Source organism: Brachyhypopomus gauderio, unplaced genomic scaffold (genome assembly GCF_052324685.1).
Source record: "Brachyhypopomus gauderio isolate BG-103 unplaced genomic scaffold, BGAUD_0.2 sc52, whole genome shotgun sequence".
NCBI lineage: Eukaryota > Metazoa > Chordata > Actinopteri > Gymnotiformes > Hypopomidae > Brachyhypopomus > Brachyhypopomus gauderio.
The window spans coordinates 1,950,161-1,971,896 of NW_027506877.1; the positions used below are offsets into that span (position 1 = coordinate 1,950,161).

A 21,736-nucleotide genomic window follows, 5' to 3' on the forward strand; every position below is an offset into this window, starting at 1 on the left:
GCATGTGAATACACACACACACACATTCAGGCAGTCTTGCATTCACTCTTAGGAGTCTCATCATATGTACAGTCACACATAATGCTCACACTCTGTTTGAGATGCGTAAGATGTATTACATAATTGAGACACGGCATATTTAAAAAAAAAAAAAAAAAAGACTCCCAGTTTACTCCCAGCAACCCAACATACCGACCTCTGATTGGCCCTGAGAGACTTACAATGAAAGGCAGTTTGTGCTGTCATAGTATTGGCAGTTAAACATGGCATCTGTTTTTTTTCCTCCTCCATTTTCTTACTTTTGGATCATTCCGTTTCTTTGGGGTACTAGGGGTGTCATGATTCTCTAAATCCTCGATTCGATTTCATTTCCGATTTTAGGGTCTTTGATTCGATCCTCGGTTTTCTTTTTTTTTTTTTCTTTTTTACAGCAGAGGCCTACACCAGTTTTGGATAAGTCTAAATTTACAATATCTTATTTCAAAAGTTGGGTTTGATATAAGTGATACAAGTGATCTGTAATACACCACATTAGGCACTAATGGTTAAATTTAAATAATTGATAAAAGATAAATGTATTAATAAAACAGCAATGTGCAACATAACAAAACAAATAATAAAACAATTACAGGAACATGTACAAAATAAGAGAACAAATAGAGCCTTAAACTAAACTCTATCCTAAGACTTTTTCAGTCCCTGAGAATGACAACTGTCATTTTTTATGGCCTTGACAACATCAGACCATAATTTTGTTGTTGTTGGTGTAGTGGGGGCTGTACTATAAAAGTCACCAAACAGTTCACTGAGTGTGGTTCTCTTTGCTGGGGGGCTGCCTTCACTGGATACTGCAGTTTCTGGGTCCTCTGCAGGGTTTTGGCTGGTCCCTTGTCCTGGGGCCCGAGTTTAAAAAAGAATATACATTTATAAATGTATCAGTATTTCAAGTATAAGTTAAATTTGCATCACTATTAATAGTTGGCATTTCATCATATGAATTTCAATTGGTCACACACCTGTGTGGGATGCTTTTGTAGGATTTTCTCAGACAGACTGTTGAATATCTCTTTCCGAGAGGGGTCATCCAGATGGGGTAAAGACTTGAACAGAGGGTCCAAGGCAGTGCTCTCATTCAGGAACTGTTGAAGACTGGGATTTGAATACCTCCCTCCAATGTTGGTTGCTATAGCCGATTTAACATCCTTCATAATCTGTGAATCTGTGCCACTGTGTTTCATTGCTGAGAGAATTGAGCAGGATCATAGACACAGTGGGCTGCTGTTCTGAGTTCAGTAGAGTTGTGATTGTTTTCATGGGCTTCAGAACCTCAACCATGTCCTCCAGAACAGTCACATCTTGATCAGAGAGTGTGATGAGATCTTTGGCATTCATTTTAACATCTTTTTCTGTCGGTGCAGAATAAACAGCAGCTTGTTGCTCCAAGTAGCGTGTAAGCATGTCATAGCTAGAGTTCCACCTTGTAGTGTCATCATCTTTAATCAGCTTGTGAGGAGGAAGCTGGAGCATCTCTTGTTTGGCCTTTAAGACAGCTGCTGCAGTCGTGCTCTTATGAAAGGTGACCACTCTCCTGACTTTGCCCAAAAGACGAGAAATCTGGTTTACTCCCAACCCCTTTTGGGATACCAGGTTTACTGTGTGTGCAAAACACCCTATATGTGGTGACAATCCAGCTGCATTTGAGGCATTGACAATGTTTTTGGCATTATCTGTGGTCACAGGTATGGTTATATTTTGTCTATCCAGTTTCCATTCTAATACTGCTTCCTGTAGCACTGCTGCCAAATTATCACAAATTATTCTCCTTTGTCTTTTTTTAGGGTTATCAGAGATGTCTATGGTTTCTAATATTCTTATTGCTCTGTATGGTTTTGTTTTTTAAGGAGATTAAAGATAAATTTGTCCCATAAACTCTCCAACTGGGCTATATATGAATTATTTAATGACTATATAGCTCCACTTTTCTGTAGATTGTAGAATGCAGAGCAGACGCAGTTTGTCTAAGAGACATATTTTGTATAGGAGAGCAAAAAGCCACTTTTGTAACTGAAAATAGCAGCAAAATGAAATGCAAAGGCTTCTCATCGCTGCAGGTCGTGACCCCATTCGCCCTGACCTTTACCTGGTCTTGTGGGGGGCGGGGGCATTCAGAGCTGTTTTTTTAAAGAATCTACACATTTAGTGGTGCTTGAATTTGTTTTAAACATCATTTATGTGAGAATACAGTTACAATGCCAACCGAGGCATAGTTTTGGTTATACAGAATTTATCTGCAGTTGGTTGTCACAAACCAAAAATTGAGAAGGTTTTTTTTTTTATTTTACTTTTTACTATTATTCACATCAAACTGTAAATATTGACATTTTACTGGAATGAGGTTAAGTGTGAATCGAATTACCCATTCGATTGATAGTCATTTCCTTTTCATTTCTAGTCTTCAGAAATCAATGATTTCATATATTATGAAAATGTTGGTTACAATTATGATATAGAAGGTGCCGAGTTCTCTTTGAACTACTCTTTCATTTCTAAAGAAAAATCTATTTTTCCTGTTGCAATATATCATTTCTTCTTTTCGTGGTCATTTATTTAAAATCTGCACTGTTTTAGCGAGTTCACACAGTAAGCAAACTGAGCCAGCCATGTCTTAAATACTTTGTGAATTTGTGTGACTATGACCATTAATATTAAATGCTTTTGATAAACATGGACCTGTAGCTGATCTATTAAATTAACTCTATGGAGTTGTCCTTTCCTTCTAGTAACCATAATAAAAGTGATTATTTTTAAACCATTTATCAACTCAAATCAGGTATAACTTTTTTTTTTTTCTTTAGAGGAACCACAGAAACACCAGCGCCTTGCTGAGTTTACAAACCAAACCTAGCCCACACATCAGTTAGCAGTTAATAACAGCAGTTATTAATAACACTGCAGCTTATCACTAGATATTTACAAACACATTTAGATAATTTTAGATGTTGGAATAATGAGAGGGACCTGAATCATTTTACCCAAATTCAAGCTCCCTTGGCGAATACAAACCAGTATTAACGAGCTGAAAAGAAATGAAATCACAGAATCCAAAGGGTGCAAAGTTGGCTCTGGTAAATCGTGAGGTCATGTCAGGCTCTGTGATGAAATGTGAAGTTACATTGGGCCGGGGATTTGGAGAATATACTTTTTAGGACGAATTAAGTTGGCTATGTTGTGGTTTAGAGGCCGTATAGGAACTCTGACCTTATTTTCAATCTCTAAGCCTTGATATTTGAGCCCTGTGTTTTTTAAGAGATTCAAAGAGGACTAGTGTGCATGAATATGATCACCCCTACTGTGCTACTGCGGTCACTCCATCTGCAGTTCGCAAAAGCTCGCTCGCGCTATCTACACTGAAAGCTCATTTACGACCATAGAGAGAGTGAAATGCTATAAATTGATGTTCTGTACTTATCTAAATATGTTCATATTTTGCTTTTTAGTTATTTTTACTGTGGAAATTTTAAGTCATAAGATACCAAACTCAAATAAGAAGTTGTCAAAATCCTGTTAAATGGCGATTTGGTTGCTTTTATTCACTATTTGGGTCTCTATAAAACACACAAATGAAATTATCAAATTACTCCACCATATTCTTGAAGTCCTAGTGTATCATTCCTGTGATTTGCAAGTGTTTTTACTGTAGCATTTTGGAATAACATGATGGCAAAATCGTATTAAATGGTGATTTCCAAACTGTTAAAAAAATCTTTAGTTTTGGAGAATGTTTTTACTATCTTAAAATCTAAAGATTCAGATGCTTTTCACTAAATAAAACTTTTATATATTGCATGTGTTGTCTGTGGGTATTTTGTGGACAGTAGAAGCTTGTTTGTAGTTTAACATTTTAGCTTTACTCAACCCAAGACTTCTTCAGTTCAGTGGTGTTCCTGTCAGGTCATATAGGTAAGGTTGCTAGGGCAACCATGGTCGTTAACACCTCTTAGTGTGTTCAAGGAGGTGGAAGACCCAACTCCTTTTGTGGGGGGAGGGGGGACTTCTAAACTTTACTTTTATATTTAATGGTACGTAGCTCTTAATGTTTATAAATATATATGTATATAGTACTCTTTATTTCCTTTGTATAATTTCCTTATATTTGATGCATTACATTCAGGTACTAATGGACTAAAGACAAATAACATTCATCTAAAATTGCAGTATGTTACATTAATGTTTGGTTTGGTCCATGTGTAAGCTATTCAGGGTCACCAAAGGTTCAAACATTTTTGCATTTATTCGAAACATCATGTTGTCTTGGCTAAATTAGTTTGCTCCATTTTAATATAATAATGGCACTGTCAAATCTGCACAGATTAAACAAGTGGTATCAGAAGACCAAGAAGATGATGACATGTTTATGGCAGGAAATGTTCTGAAGTCTGTTTAAATGTGTGCATTTAATTGTGTTTATGATGGTTGTGGTGGAAGCAGTGATAGTAGTGAGGAAGATTGATCAGAATTAATGAATCAATATGTATTAAAAAAGCAATATATACACTTGCAAATCACAGGAATGATGCACAAATCAAATTATCAAACCAGTCCACCATATTCTTGAAATACACTTCCTAGTGTATTTTATAGAGCTCCAAAAAGTGAATATAAGGAACCGAATCGTCATGTATCAGGATTTTGACAACTTCTTATTCCAAAATGCTACAGTAAAATACTTGAGTCATGCAAATGATACACTTTGACTTATAATTTCTACAGTTAAAATATTTGAAAAGCAATTTATGAGCATTTTATATCTATTTAAGGTTCAGAACATCAAATCATAGCATTTCAATCTCTGCCCCTAGATTTCCTCCTGCGTCGTTTCCCAAAGCGCTACCGTAATACCGCGTGTATGCGCGTAAATGAGCTTTCAGTGTCGATAGCGCGACCGAGCTGTTGCGAAGTGCAGATGGCGTGACAGCAGTTACTGCGCTCGACCTGACAAAGTAAGACAATTGCAAATCTAAATGAAATTATTAAATGTGAATTTTTAAATTAGCATGCATGCCTGGAACATTTAAATGCAAATGTAGGATTACACTGCGCATTACATTTTTCATTTGGGGGCTGAAATGCTTCCAAATCTGAGGGAAAAGTCTTGAGAAGTGATGTGCTTACATAGAGAGACTCCGTATATCTTTGACGTGACAGGAGTAAGGGCCTGCAGTTTGTCCTGGACCGTGGTACCAAAAGGATCGATATTTGTTTCGAAAACTTTACCTAAGTGAAAACTAAAGATGACAAATACAAAACCGAACTGTAAATCCCGTGGCGTGCCGCAGATTTACTTTGCAGCATTACCGAATGGTCTACGCTTAAAACAGCGCAGGGACGGACGAAGACAGCGAGGTAAGCGCTTACTGCAAAATAACAGAGACTAAAATGTTTATGTAAAATTGTCGAATATTATCAAGAACGTGGGTGCAAATGCGTAACTTCTATAATGCTTTGTTCTTATGCTGACAAAAGGTGTATTCACAGTAACACCTTCACATGGTGCCGCACATGAAAAGTTAATTCGGTATAGGCCTAAATTCGCCATTTTGAACAAATTGGTTAGAATAATTTAATTTCTTTCGTGATAAAGCAATACATTTTGGTGTGATTTGACTGTTTAACAGCCTTGTTGAATTCGCAGTATGGCAATTATTTGCACAAGTATCGTCGACCGATATGTGCGTGATTAATGTAACATTTAGTGCTTTAGTTCGGCCACAGGCCGATGGCTGTTAAAACCTATTTTGTATTTTCATCTAATATCGCGGTCTGTTAGTAAAATGCCAGTCAGTTAAAATAACCTGGTCGTGTCCTTGTTTTCTATCTGAGAAGCTGTGCTCCATTTCGGCCTTTTAATCTTTATTATAGGCTACGTGATGTAAATTTTTCTAATCACAGTGTAGCATATATAACTATTTTGTGGTACACTGAAGTCTATGTACGAGCGCGCGCGCGCGTGTGTGTGTGTGTAGATGATGGCTCATGTGTGTGTGATTAAAACTTTGTGAGACTCAAAGACTAAAACTAGTCAGCCGTGTAGTCCTCTGAAATGAAGTAGACTAAATGAATGTCATTTGATATGCTGGTCTGACTAACTAACCGGGCTATCATTTCACGCACAAAACAATGACAACAGTCTCATTTATGTGTTTTTATGCGAAGCGCCTACTTCACAGCTTGAGAACCGCGTCCCAAGCGGCTAGTTGATTCTTATTGTCATGCATGTCCAATCTGTTTTCCCATATGAAAAGCAGATTAATGCTACAGTTGTCTCCTTAATGTAGCTTATCAATAAACTAATTCACAAGTGTGAATTTAGCAAACGTTAACAAGACGCATTACTGCATATTCAGAATCGGCGCATCATGGCAAGTGTGATTTATTTTTCTTCTTAAACGGAATCTCACCATATTGTTATACGGCGTCGTTTATGACACGGCACTCGTAATATTTCTCTCTACTCTTGTTTTCTAGAAGAGGGTTAAAAATTGACATTTTCTCTTCTGATACAAGTGTGTGGTTCCTTCAACAGTATCTATTAGCATGCAAGCAGACAGTTGTATATAGTGTTCAAAAGTAGACCTTTATTATTTCCCAGATATTTATTTGGGCTTTTAAACACATCTTCTAAACACAAAACCTGCAGAACATAACCTTCTGGTTATTGTTCTTGGAAAAAGTCTTTTTTGAGGTCTTGAATTCTACTTACAGTTTTTGAAGGAGTTTTGAGAACTACATTTCAGCAGGTTGTCATCTCTGCTTGGAGAGGCTTTAGATCTTACACATCCTTTCTTTCTGATAACTTTCTGGCAACATGAACATCACAAAGGCTTGACCTGTTCTCTTAATAGCTGATGATGGAATAAGGATTCGTTGTGCCTCTAGGGCTTTGTAAAGTTTAGAAAATCGGCTTTGATAAGATCAACTCTTTTGGACAGGGACTGTGTGATATTTCTATTTTTTTCATTTGTCTCCCTCTGGACAGCGCTGCCTGTAGATATCTGCTCTGCTGTAGATTATGATGGACTAGATCAGGTGTGGCTGAAATAATAGCTAAAAACAAATAATAGCTACTCCCTTAATGAAAATGCCCCGAACATTTTGGATAGCTTTGAACACGTTCATGATTAGTAGTTTAAATTTCATATGAAATATTTAAATGCGATTGTGATTTTTATGTCTGTATACAGAAGTGAATTTCCCCTGTTACCAGTTCTCCTTCCTCTCCACACAGAGGTCTCATGAATGCTTGTATTAAGGTTCTAGCAAATTTTCTGACGAATTATTTGTTGTTAGGACCATTGCAACAATAATATTTACCAATTTTGGGTGTGGGCCATTTTTCACCCAGGAGAAACACGGACTTGAAATAGGAGGAAATATTCTTGACTTGAAATCGCTCAGAGTACCCATTCTCAAAACTGGCTACAGGTTTCATTCAAATGCAAATGAAATGCTTTGTCCTTGATCATGACTCAGCACAGGACTGGGTATCTAGACCACGTAGCGACTGCTGTGTACTCCCAAAATGTAAATTGGGTAAATACTTCACAGGTTCCTTTTGTACATTAAATTGGCCTAAATTGCTGTGTCCTTCAACACAGACCTGAAGTTAGAGCTCAGTGTGTCAGTCTGGCGGACTTGAGTAGAGTCAAAAACACGATCATATTGTTTTCTTTGTTTTTCAATATCCCACTAGTATACACAGACTGTCTGACTTGATTTGTACGACGCCGGTGAAATACACAAAGTAAAGGCTCATACAACAAGGCAGGATTTATTGGTGGAGATTAACGTGAAAAGGATGGCCATGAATATTATGATTGTATATCGACATATTTGCTTAAATATTCGTATTTTATCACAACGTTTATTTTGAAAATTGTAAGGCTAGCTAGGCCTAACTTGTCCGTACCTAACGCAGCCACCCAGTAACAATAACCAGTTTGCTAAATATTTGAACTATATTAGCTACTATTCATTTGTGCAGATAAAACCTCTTCCGAATTCTTGCTGAATCTATGCTGTTTTGTGTAGTTAATCGCACAGCAGCACTTTGATATTTAAGATGTTTTTTGTTTCCTCTGTATTCAAATAAACGTTCACGATGTCACTCAGTCCGCGTCACATTACTCGCCCCCGCGTGTGCTCGTGTCCGCTTAGAATGACTGTGCACGAGTGTGTTCTCTGATCATACACTGGTAGGAATATGAAATATAACATTTTTAAACATACGGTTTAGGCTACGTGCAAGTAACATTGTTACATCGTTTCTAATATTTTGCAAATAACCGTTCACATTCCATTGCATGTCTTGTCTGCAAATGTTACTTAGTGGCTGTGTTAAGAACAAAGTAGGCATAGCAGTATTCAGTTTTCCAAATAAACGTCGTGATGAAATAAATGCAAAGATTTAATTATCTGCGTTATATAAATGAACGTTAACGGATAAAGGTCTATGTATACCAACGCGAGTCATTTTACGTTGAATGACGTCGCTAGTAAAAGGCATACAAGACATGTTTTAAAAAGGACTTATTGGCCCATTTTGGTTTTCCCTTTCTTTTAATGTGTTTTGCACCTTGTGTATATAGACGGCCTGCAAAGTTACAAAACCCAGAGTGACCAACTCTTGTCCCAAATGAACCATTTTTCTCAGTTGTGTGGAAGACCTCGCCGGAGTTTCAGCCATGTTCTTTGTAACAAGATGAGCGCTTCCTGTTCACAGACAGCAGTGACTCGCCCTCAACGCGCAGCAGCGTCTGCAGGTCTGGAGGTTCTGTGGCCACGTCGTGAAGACGCTCACAACCGTCTGCGTTGTGAAGGAAATTTACCCGAAGAGGATAGCGGAGGGATATTCTGGTTTTATATCGACAGGTATGTTCAAATATTCGTATTTTATTATAACGCTTATCTGGAAAACTGTTAAGATGGCTAGAGAGGACTCATTTGTTCGTAGCTAACACAGCCACCCAGTAACGTTAACCAGTTTGCTAACTATATTAGCTTTTCATTTGTGCACATGAAACCTCTTCCGAATTCTTGATGAATGACGGTTATTTTGTGTAGTTAATCGCACAACAGCACTTTGATATTTTACTCGCACCGTCGTGTCTGCTTAGTCGCGCGAGGCTGTAGGGTGTGCTGTTGTCCAAAATGGTGCTCGCGCGCTCCTGTGTGTTTGGATCATGGCGATGTGAAATATCACATTTAGTTTTAGGCTACACGTAAATAGCGTTTAAAAATAACACACAATTTTAGTTGTGTGGTCATGTCGTGAAGACGTTCACATCTTTCTGCGTTGTGAAGGAAATCTTTGCTTTTATTTATTTCCTACGCAAGGGGCACTTGCAGCTTTGTGTGACGCTACCAAAGACGGACTCGGCGAGTCTGTAAGTATTTGTGGATTTGTGAAGTTTAAAGTAAACAAGGTTTTCTAGCTACTAGTGTTGCGCGACTTCGGCTAACGGATCTTGGTGTGCTACGGTGGTTCTGTTTATCAGCAACAGGCCTCGTTTTCATTAAAAGTTCAGATGTGATCAAAATGTCGAACAGTGTTCGAGTCGAGGTGCACTTGTGGTGACAAACTCCAGGTTAATTATGCAAGCGCAAATCCCCTGTTGAGGGTCGGTAAACGGCTTGGAAACAACTAGACAGAAAAGTAGTGCGTGAAAATTAGTCGTGCTTAAAAGGTCCATCAGAGGAGGGTTCGCCTGCAGACGAATGATGATTATCATTTAAACTCTTTATTGACTTGCCATGATTTATTCTAGTTGATAACAGCGTGGTTTTGCATCATTTTCAAGCGGACGAGACGTGTAGTGGCGGAACAGCTCTGGGCGTTGGTCAAGCCGAGCAGACGTTAGGCAGAATATACAACGCAGTTACGATATCGTGTGTTTTTATTTTATTCATCTTGCTTTACAGTTTGTGAATTTTAAGCTGGTTAGTGTAGCTTTTTGGAAATGTAACGAGAGAAGAGCTTATAGAAGTGATCGCACCCCTAATATACATGTGAGAGTGAGGGAGACGTGTGTAATTTGAAACGAGCGCCCTGAGCCCTTCATCCAAGAGGCGGGCTTAATGGTGATACTTCAACCAGCCACTAGAGGGCGTCAGACAATTGCAAATGGTGGCTTCACTTTTCACCCGCTGTCGTCCAGTGCACTTAAGTCTTTGACGCAACTGCCATTTTTTATTTGAACAAAGAATAGACTGACGTTTCTGTTGTAATGGTCGTTTACGTTTTTAAGGCAGAACAGTTTTGTGTCTAAGAAATTAAGGAGATGTACTACTCAAGAATTGCTATAAACTACTTGTATTCCGATTGGTCGACCAGCAACGTTATTAACATTTCTGAACCCTTGACTTTTCACACCCCTGCACTGCGTATATCACAACCTTTCTCGATGAACTCATGACTGTAACTTGATCTTTGTTTAGAGTCCTTCCGTTTTCATGCGAAAACCGTGTTGCGTTGTAGAACCGTAGTGGGGATTCTCGATGCTTTGAACGGCTACCCTCTGTTCGGCGACCGACTGGTATCGCTTCTCGGCCTTTTGGCTAAGATCAAGTGTAGTATCTGTTCTTATCAGTTTAATATCTGATACGTCCCCTATCCGGGGACCATATATTAAATTGATTTTTGGAACAGGGAGATGGAATAGGGGCTTGCTCCGTCCACTCCACGCATCGACCCGGTATTGCAGTACCTCCGGGAACGGTGCACTTCCCCCCCCTTTATTCTGTAAAGAAAAGTTATCAATCTTCTTAATGACGCTTTTATAACCTTTATTTTAGGTTAAGTTCCGTGTCGTTTTCTGTGTCAACAGTGCAGTATATCACATCCTTTAAATGTTATTAAAATAGTCGCTCCAATTAGGAATTTCTCTCGGCGACTGCATCCACTTTCCCTGTATTTCTGTTACCTCCAGATAATAACTGACTTTCCCTCTGGGATTAATCAAGGTCTATCTATCCATCCATCTATCTATCTATCGCTCTTATTCTCACTTGTCTTCTGGCCACTGAGGGTAAAGCGGGAGGAGTTGAGCGCGTCAATTCACTAACCAAAAGCAAAGGGCAGCGCGCGTTCTGTTCCGGAAGTGCTTGGTCCATTTGCTCTCGATATTCAAGCACCATGAAAAGCCTTTGAAAGCTTCATTTCTCCACACCGTTTAGTAATACGTCACTCTGTCACATTGGATCGTTGTGAATTTGGCTCCCTTAAGATTTTGCTGTACATCAAACCATTAATAACGTCTCAAACGTCCTATGGGCTAATGCATATTCCGGAGCAGTGCATCATGGGAAACGTCTTCTCGGTTTTGTTTACAGTCGCCTCAGCCCGCCCTCCGTGTCGTGATGAATATTCGAATCCGTGCGATGTGATTGGTAGTCTACAGTGAATCCGTGCGATGTGATTGGTAGTCTACAGTCAGAGTCCCGGTCGACCGTAGACTCTGGTCCAATCGGAAGATTTAATGGTCTACGCTGCATTTCTGTAGACTCGACTCCAAAATTCGGACTCCTAAGCGAAGAAAAAAACAACGAAATAACAGACGTGTTAAAGCAGTATGTGGGTATATATGTTTTTGTTCACTTTTATTTTCGACTGTGTTGAGTTGTTTAATGACAGGAGAACTTGCCCTTCCAGTGAATAGCGTGGCTTTTGTTGATCTGGTCCCTGTGTAGACTAGAACTCATACTTACCTGGCAGGGGAGATACCATGATCAAGAAGGTGGTTCACCCAGGGCGAGGCTCAGCCATTGCACTCCGGTTGTGCTGACCCCTGCGAATTCCCCAAATGTGGGAATCTCGACTGCATAATTTCTGGTAGTGGGGGACTGCGTTCGCGCTCTCCCCTGATTTACTCTGGTTAAAAGTAGAACTGTCCTTGTTTGTTGCTTGAGTGTGTCGACAACATGTGGGATTTCAATGACTTGAGATTTAAGGAAGGTATTCATTAAAATTCATTCGTATCCCCATACATTTGCATGCCACATTTTGTACATAACTATCAAATGCAATAGTGTGCAAAATGTAAAACAGTTGAAATGTTTGAAGTTTATAATTAGAGTACAGAATGTGGATGCCACAGCAGCGCCATCTAGCACAAATCAAATATGACAGGGAATAATATTATACACAAATATCACATGCAGTATGACAACATAAATTATTAGATTATCTCACTAATTGTAATTGTTCTAGAGAATTTCAAAAATTGCCTTTTTGGGCTGTGTGGGCTTTTTACTTCTGTAAACCTGCAAAACCATTTGATACAAGCTGTCCGTTTTACTGTCAGACAGTGAAACACTTTATGTACAAATCTTGTATGCTGGTAGGGTTTGGCAATCTTTTGGCTAAAATCGAGTGATTTTTTTTTTTCTTAACTATAATAAGAACTTAAATGCACTTTTAATTAATTAATTGAACTTTTACAATTCTTATTGTAGTACTGGCCACTTTATTGAAGACATGAAATGGGCAACACAAAACAGCTCTGGCCTAGGTGGTAAAGTATTGTTGAACATTGAGAAATGAACAGTCTCAGTCCTCATCTTTTTCAAATATCAATACACAACAACTGTAGTGTTAACACTACAGTTAACAATTTAAACAATGTCTTTGAAATTGAGTGTCATTAAAATAAACTATTTACAGTATGTACAGTGTAAATATACCATATTTACAGCTCATTCATTCAAGCTGTCAACATCAGAGATGAAGTGTTCATAGCTGTCATACAGGGCAGAAAGTCTTTCTAAAATATTGTGCGCCCCTGGGTCGGTTGGTCACATATAGAAACGTGGGGGAGAGAAAATAAAAAGTTAAGGCAGAAGGGCAAGGGGAAAAAAATGGGGCAGAGTGAGGTGTGTGTGTGTGTGTGTGTGTGTGTGTGCGCGCAACTCATTTAACTTTGCAAGACTATCACTAATAAGTCCTGTCCTGGAGTTTATTTAAAGCACAAGTCACCAGGCGATCTACAGGCTATCACTGTGAGAACAGGGGGAGGTGGTTTAAGGGGAGGGATGCGGGGGCCACAGAAAGGCATCCGTATATCTCCCTAACTGACCACACTGAGCTCTCAGTCTGGTGTGGACAGAGCAGAAAGGAGCGTGATTACTACGGCAATAGAGAGGTACAGAATTACCTAAAATCCTGATGCTTATATATTTAAAATAGACACAATACTTCAAAAACAGGAAGTTTGTCAATTACAAGAAGTGTCCTTTTTTCACGCATCAAGTGGGACAGAAATACAGCCATAAAGACGCTGCAAAACTCCAAATCTTCTGCAAAAGGTCGTTGCTGCTCCTCAGCTAGTCGTGGGGCTGCGGAATGAAATTGGGACTCAACTGAGTGGGCTGAAGAAGACGAGGAGCTGTGGAGGAACCAAGCCCTGCCAGACTCCAGCACACGGTGAGTGCTAACAGAGGAAGACCATGATGAAGTGCAGGTTGCCACCCATTCCCACACAATGTGAGGTATTCACATCCCCCAGATATTAGAAGACTATACATGTACGTACAAATTAGTGTAAGCTGCTTTAAGGTGTGCAATTTAGTCACAATCTGAATTTAGCCTAGGACCAGAGCAGGTCAGAAAGACCACATTTGATTTCATACCATCGTTCTTGTTTCTGTAATGTTTGCATGTAATTATGGTAATAATCTATAGTATTGTGCATGGAAAAATGCAGAACTGATCATGTAGCATTTGACACAGATTATTATTATTTTTTTTGCATCAGGCAGTTATATCCTGTACATACGGTTACATAACTATTTGTGAGTAGAACTAGATATGAATAGAAGACCCTGTGTGCTTAATTTAAAACTAATAATAAAAGGGGGTAGTCCAGTGTGTGTGTGTGTGTGTGTGTGTGTGTTCTGGAGGCTGTTCTTAGGCAGGTAATTGGCTGTCCTATATTTTGTTGACTGTATCATAACATAACTGACTCTTAGTAGACTAGGAGACATTTTTTAAATTCCTTGAATGGTTAGTTAAGAATCTCTCCTATGGTAGCCTACGCTAATTCTCTACAGGAGATACTCTAATTAGAGTCTCTCCCACAGAAAGATAATCCACTTCAGAGACCAAAAGGGCTTTTAGCCTGTAAAACAGCCCCCACCCCCAAACACAAACATCCTATTGTCTTCAATACAGAAAGCCAATCAGCTTTTGAATAATTATCAATTTGATAAACTTGCAGATAAACGGTCAAAAGAGTTTAGCTTTCTGGTTATAAATGATCTAATTAATTGTAATTATAAAAAGAAAGTCATTTCTTTTTTGTGGGTAATTTCTGTATACTCAAATTAAAATTAAATTTTAATTCTCCATTAAAAATAATAAACCTCTCGCCACTCAACAGGCCATCATGAGCATGAACGAGACTATGGAGAAGGGAGCTCATCACCAAATGGTAGACCTGTCTGAGGAGATCCCCAGTCACAACCATGGCCACCACCAGCACCAGCACATTCCTCTCGACCCTAACAGTTCAACAGCCTGCACGCCCCCAGCTGGAACACCAGTCGGCGGGTCAGGGGTGGTGGTGCCTCCCCCCTATTCTGCAGCGGATGCTGGAGGTGGAGAAGTCAAGTTGGAGCTAAGGGGATCTCTGGACTGCTGGGCTTGCTCAGTGTTGGTAACGGCACAGAACCTGGTCATAGCCACCATCAATGCTGGGCTGGCGGGCCTGGTGTTTGGACTGGTTCTCATGCCTGCTATAGTCATGGTGGTGTTTGGATTTCTTTGCCACTCCACTGTAAGTATAAAAATCAAGCTCTTAAGAGACATTAGTGTTTAAGCATCAGTTGCACAACCAGAGGCTAATGGGCATGACAGTGTCTTAGAATGAAGTCTGAGAGATCCAGAGGGAGGTTTTGATTCATGCATAGTTAATCCCTTAATCTTGGGCATATTTTGGATGGTTGAGAGGGTATTTGTAAGGTCACCTTAAACAAACCAACGTCAGTGTTGGAGGAAATTCCAGCAATTGAGCAATCCACAATCTCACATTCAGGTGCTAGTGACCAGTCATCAATCACTCCTACTAGCACAAAAAATGTTTTCATTTTAAACATTCTGCAAAGATGATATTTCTGGTTTTAGGTGATTCATACCATCTTCTGCTCCACTCTTGTCTATTGCATGTGCAGTGTGAATTAGAGCTTCCTCCTGTCCTATTCCCAGACCCTTATGATTTCAGACCAGTTAGTGTCAATACAAGATGAGTGAAGGATTAAAACAGAAAAAGCTGGAAACAAAAGGATATGCTGATAGGTCATCAGCATCCTCTCACGAGAATGGGGGGCTGTTGCTGAAACGATGAAAGTATGGAGAGTGTGTGTATACGCGCACACCTCCAATATATACTTAGCATACATATTCCAGACCAGTTTTCCCTTTCCTGAAAGAACAGGCCAGGTTTGATCTTTACTAGGTCCTAAGGACAAGGCAGAAAAACGCAGGCCCAAGTGGACTGCAGTAAGCTTATCAGCTCACCTTCTGGCCCCTCAATCCTTCTGTGTTTACTCACACTCCCCCCACCTCTCTCTCCTCCCTCTGCTTGTTCATTCCTTCAGAAGAAAATACCACAGCTGGAATGTGGAGGAGACCCCCTGTCCCCCATCCTGTGCCATCTCCCTCAGCTGAACTATTTCAGCACACAGAATTACACCAGCAGTCTCAGCTTTAAAAGTTTCAATTTCAAAAACTAAATGATGGGTGTTTACTACACACATTCTTGACTGCAGTGCCTGCAGGCGTGGTGCAGCCCCATCAAAAAACAATGTTTATTAATATAAATAGTTGAACATTGTCTTGTAATAGATCATTGTTTAACTTAACAGTCCAAGATCTATTCTTTTTAATAACATACTAGAGTGTAATGCCCAGTGTGTACTCAAATACTGCTTGACAGTTTAGTACACAGACCTCTAAGGGCACCTCTTAAAGTGTTTGTGTGTGTGTGTGTGTGTGTGTGTGTGTGTGTGTGAGAGAGAGAGAAAAAACACACACCCGACATTCTAAACCCCACATATCTTTTTTTTTCTGTCTTCACTTCAGAAACACATTCCTGCAGGGACACCTCATTTCACTCCTTTTCTCTCCCCTTTCAGTCCATCCAACTGTTTCTCTGTGCCTCCCACAGTCAGAGCACAACCCCCCCCCCACCCCCCCACCAACCTTGTCCAATCACATCAGAGCATGGGTGAGGCAACAAAGTCTGTTGCAGTAACAGCAACAAAATATTAACAAAAATTACTAAGGTTGAACAGTTTAAATTATGATAAAAGGAATTTCATATCAGTCCACATTTATATTTAGCAGACACTCTTATCCAGATCATCCTAGGCAGTAGCATAGTTAGATCAGAACTCAAGATACACTTGAGCCAGATTACTAAACTACAGGAATCAATACAGGAATTAAAAACTGATACCTAGAAGCACAAATAACCATAGACATAAATAAACATTCAACTTAAAGAACAGGGACAAGTGCTATCTGTGGTCTTAGTGGTCATTTAAGCACTCAACAGGTGAGCCTTCAGTATACATTAGAATTTTTATCTGTGTATAATCAGTCTAGGGGTTTGGATAAAACAAGGTTCGAATGTATATAATCAATCTAAGGGTTTGGATATGTTTTAATTTTTCTTGAGTCTGTGTTAATCGATTAAGCAGATATTCTTTTTTAGAGTGGGAGGCATCCAGCGGCATTTCGCTGCATGTTTCTCCAGAGATGTCCCTCAATACCAGCTCATGGTTTCCCCCCATTTGAGCTGAGGGGCCGTTTCATCATTTACCAACCCCTCTTTCCTCCCTAAGGTCCGTCCCTTTGGTTCACGCCCTTACTGCTCAGCACTCCTGAGTGACGGGAGCTGCGTTGCGCTGCTGGTGGTGGGGTTTCTGCTCGTCACCCCGTTGCTGGTTCTGGCCCTGGCCGGGTACTGCAGGCTTGCCCGCCATCTCCAACTCTCCCTCTGCTTCGTCCCGTACAGCCGCGCCGTCTACAAGAACCTGCCCGCCGCGCAGCATCGCAGCCTGCCAGGGGACTGCTGTGGGCAGGGGGAGGCCGAAGGAGGAGGGAAAGGGAAGGTGTGGGTGTGAGGGCAGGAGGGGGGAGGTGTAGGTGTGAGGATGGGGCGATGGTGTAGGTGTGAGGGCAGGAGGGGGGAGGTGTAGGTGTGAGGGGGGGGGGGGGGGTGTCATGGGTCACCATGAGGCAATGTAGGGTGGAGGCAGCTTGGTTGTGTTTTGAAATATTAAGAAACCTTTTCATGTGTGTACCAATAAATCTTTCCTTGAAATAGTTAAAAAGACCCATGAAAAAAATAAGCCAGTAATGATGGTGGGCATAGGAAAAAGTAGAATCACTGGTTTATCTAATCTAATTGCATTGAATCATTTAGACAAAAACCCAAATACATTCAAAAATAAATAAAGGTTTGTCTATATAAATGTAAATCCTTTCAAATTAATTGTACAGGCTGCCATTGTGTACTCAAGTTTTGAGGCTTAGATTTAAATAAAAAGGATAAAGGGCTGTTTTTGGAAATTTTAGTTTTGAATGTATTCGTTGAATGTTTATTCAGGTTGTGCTGTTCAGATCAGTGCAGATTCAATAAAATCAAACAAAAGCAGTTTTTTGTGTGTGTGTGTGTGTGTGTGTGTGTGTGTGTGTGCACTCACACTGATGGCTGTATTTGTGTGTGTACAGAATTAAGTGAAAACCTTGTGGCTTTGTAACATCATTATTACTATTATTAGCATTATTATTCAAAAGGGGGGAAAATCCAGCAAAGGTTTACACAATGTTACAGTTCTAATTGAATACTTTAAATAAATGAACTTTATATATATATATATATATATATATATATATATATATATATATATATATATAGTTAAGGTCAAAATTATTAGCCCCCTAGGAATTTTTAACTATTCCCCTAAAATACTGGCAATTCTTTGCAATATACATAAAATTTCATATAGTAAATTATTAATCCATGATATAGGCCTATTTTGGTCCACTTTGGAATGTAAAATAAATATTTATTTATGAAACAAATTGGTGAAAACTGAGATTTTGTCAAAATTTAGCCCCCATGTGATTTTGTGATTTCAAAGCCAATTAACTGGGTTTCAAACCACACTTGACATATCAATTAGGTTTGAAAACACACCTGACAGAAGATATTGGACCTTCATTTTCAGGGGGATGGATATACTGCCATTTCCAAGCGTTTCTAGCTTTCTAGAACACCTGTGCGTTGCATCACCGCAAAGCACAAAGAAACAAAGTCTGTTAAAAATAAACATGGCCGTGGTCGAAAACGCAAGATTTCTAATACTTTGCAGTGAAAAATAATCAGAGATGTTAACAAGAATCCCTGGACCTCTGCAAAGATGATTGTTGCTGAACTTGCTTCTTCTGGACTTGATGTTTCACGCAAGACTGTTGTGAGGGCTCTTCATCGTGGTGGACTTCGTGGTCATCGTCCAAGAAAACCCCCATTGCTCTCACAGCGGCACATCAAAGCCAGACTGAACTTTGCCAGAGACGGTCTGAAATTTAAGGGTGAGTTTTGGAAGTCTGTCCTTTGGTCTGATGAAACCAAACTTGAGCTGTTTGGGCATATGGATGCTGCTTTTGTTTGGCGTAGGAAGGGCGAGGCCTTCAACCCTATAAATACTGTCCCCACAGTGAAGCATGCTGGTGGAAGCATAATGCTGTGGGGCTGTTTTGGTGCTTCAGGGACAGGAAACCTAGCTTGTTCAGGTGCATGGGACCATGAAAAAAGAGGATTATGTAGAAATTTTGAAGAACAACATCAGGTCATCTGCTGTCAGTCTAGGGTTAGGTCATCGCTGGGTCTTCCAACAAGACAATGACCCAAAGCACACATCGAAGTTGGTCAAAACCTTTTTGAAAGACAACAAAGTCAACGTTCAGGAGTGGCCCTCTCAGAGCCCTGATCTCAATCCTATTGAGAATCTGTGGAGGGAGCTCAAGGTTCGGGTCCATGCTCGGAGACCAAGCAATTTGCATGATCTTGAACAAATTGCCAAGTAAGAATGGGCTAAAATCCCTCAGGAGACATGTGCCAACTTGGTTAGAAATTACCAGAAAAGATTGTTGTCAGTTTTGAATCACAAAGGCTACACTATTGACTATTAGTTGTCAGAGGGCTAATAATTTTGACCACTGCATTTTTTGCTTTTTTCTTGTTTCTGTGAAGCAAACCAATAAAAATGTTTATTTGACTTTATGCAGATGTTGTCTTTGTTCTTGTGGACACACACAAACTATGAAGACTCAAGGTTATGGCCCATGTCATTGGAAGGATAAGGGTTTTATATGATTTCATAAGGGGGCTAATAACCCTTTGACCTTAACTGTATATATGTGTATGTATGTGTGTATATACACACACACACACACAGATATGAACATAGATGTACACATTCATATAAGAATATAGACAAATATAAACAAATTAATTCTTTAACCATACTACACCGTTTGAAATTGGTTTAACTCTGATCTAAACACCAGTGACCGCTTATCTCGTGCCTTTTATGTTTTTCAACATACTGGTTTAATTTCTGCAAGTTTAGTGAAGTGATCTCACCTCATTCCAATAGGTTATCATACCCAAAATATGGGTGCATCTTACAAATAAGTTGTCTACTTTGAACCATAGTAAATCAGGGAAGAGCCTGTATGGTCCCCCACTACCAGAAATTATGGATATCTATAATGGTATAAGGACACTAATCGGGAGTCTTAGTTTTCTTATTACAGTTAAGAAAATAAAATAATAAAAACACTTAATTTAAGCCAAAATATTGCAAATCCCTCCTAGCATAGGCTTGTATATTAAGTGTTTAATCACAAAGACAACAATCCATCTCATCTGCAGACCTCCCTCCAGCCCCACTGCAGCCAGCAGACCTGACTCCACCAGACTACCCATAATGCACTGTGCGCCCACACCCAGCACAGCAGGGACAAAGGTGGTAAAGGGAAGGACAGACATACACTCCCTGTGATTTCTGGTCTGCCAACAGGGCCTACAACGCCTGCCAGTCAGGCAACCTCGGGATTGCTGGTCCATCTGTATTACTTCCTCCAACTGTTACTCAGACCATTAGCACATTGCACAGTATTGGCAGTTCTTCCTTAATGGGCAAGAGCTACACAATACAATACAAGCTATGTGATCACCACTCAGAAATAGGAGCCACGCTGTAACGGGTATAAACTCTCCCAGTCCGTGACAAACCGACCCAGGGACATAAAAAAATACAAAAAAAGACTTTCTGCCCTGTATGACTATGAATACTTCATCTGTTATTGACAGCTTGAATGAATGAGCTGTAAATATGGTATGTTTACACTGTACATATTGTAAATAGTTTTTATTTTAATGACAATTTCAAAGACATTGTTAAATTGTTAACTGTAGTGCTGTTGTGTATTGTTATTTGAATAAGATGAGGAAATATCGTTATAAATAATTGGAAAAGAAAATTTGTTCATTTCTTCAGTTGATTTCTTCAATGATACTTTACCACCTATGGCAGAGCTGTTTTGTTTTCCCCATTTAATGTCTTCAATAAAGTTGTAAAAGCTCAATTAATTAATTAAAAAGCTCATTTAAGTTCTTATTATAGTTAAGAAAAAAAACACCATGTAAATGACCAGGATCATCACTGAATTTAAATCCATTGGATTAATTAATTTGGGTTTTTGTGTGTTGATGTATTTATATTCTGTGAATGTTTGTGTGTGTTATGAATTTGTATAATTAAATTTGTCCTGCTGAGGATGCCGTGGATTGCACAGGGCGGAGAACCTATAAAGGTAGAGAAGTCACAGGTGGCCGTAATGAGACGTAGCTGTTTGAGCCTAGATGCAGCGTGTGTTGCGCGTTTGCATTTTTTCAAAGAACTATTGACGCCTGCGTCTAACGACGGAGTAAGGGAATCCGTGCTTGCAGTCCTTGGTCAGCGCAGCGAGGTACAGTATGTCCCATGTTTTTATGGCTTTGTATATGGTTGGTCTGTTTGAGATTTGTATGGAGTGACTGATGCATTGTTTGTATTTTATTCAATTTTCACGGCGCTAAGAGACGAAATAAATGAATGAAGTTTACGCTGTCATGAGCAAAATAAAGGAAACTTAAGCGCCTGTCGAGACCCTCTTTGGGATCCAAAGGTTGCTACACTTGATTTTAGCCAAAGGTTTACCAAACCCTACCAGCATACAAGATTTGTATATCAAGTGTTTCACTGTCTGAAACTTCATAACGGACAGCGTGTATGAAATGATTTCCCAGGTTTACTGAACTAAAAAAACCCACACAGACTTCGATATTCTTTAAATTCTCTAGAAAAATTAGTGAGATAATCTATCATTTATGTTGGCATACTGCATGTGATATTTGTATAAAATATATTTTTTCCTTTGTCATATTTGATTTGTGCTAGATGGCACTGCTGTGGCGTCCACATTGAAAATATTTCAAGTTTTATATTTAGAAGAGTACACTGTTTTACGTTTGTATTCTATTGCATTTGATACTTGGATGTGTAAAATGTGGCATGCCGATTTTCATCCGGATATGTATAGTTATTTTAATACCTTCCTTATATCTCC

The 21,736-nt window shown here is 39.5% G+C and overlaps 1 protein-coding gene and 2 non-coding genes across 9 annotated transcripts in view; all 3 read left to right on the forward strand.

The window, feature by feature from the left end:
* Window positions 1-17,216, forward strand: part of tmem88b (transmembrane protein 88 b) — a 46,827-nt gene extending 29,611 nt beyond the window's left edge. The window contains exons 14-19 of one of the 7 annotated variants that reach the window (XM_076987462.1): window positions 8,780-8,928; window positions 9,394-9,443; window positions 12,511-13,196; window positions 13,305-13,477; window positions 14,433-14,828; window positions 16,897-17,215. In XM_076987462.1, coding sequence (XP_076843577.1) covers window positions 14,439-14,828; window positions 16,897-17,178 — 672 coding nt within the window. In that variant the 5' untranslated portion in view covers window positions 8,780-8,928; window positions 9,394-9,443; window positions 12,511-13,196; window positions 13,305-13,477; window positions 14,433-14,438 and the 3' untranslated portion in view covers window positions 17,179-17,215. Of the gene's footprint in view, window positions 1-8,779; window positions 8,929-9,393; window positions 9,444-11,023; window positions 11,634-12,510; window positions 13,197-13,304; window positions 13,478-14,432; window positions 14,829-16,896 lie in introns of those variants that run through there. The other 6 variants (XM_076987463.1, XM_076987467.1, XM_076987466.1 and 3 more) reach the window with 6 other exon arrangements.
* Window positions 10,595-10,785, forward strand: LOC143488671 (U2 spliceosomal RNA). The gene has a single exon (XR_013124490.1). It is a non-coding gene; the product is annotated as a U2 spliceosomal RNA (small nuclear RNA).
* Window positions 11,756-11,919, forward strand: LOC143488668 (U1 spliceosomal RNA). The gene has a single exon (XR_013124487.1). It is a non-coding gene; the product is annotated as a U1 spliceosomal RNA (small nuclear RNA).
* Window positions 17,217-21,736: the final 4,520 nt, after the last annotated feature.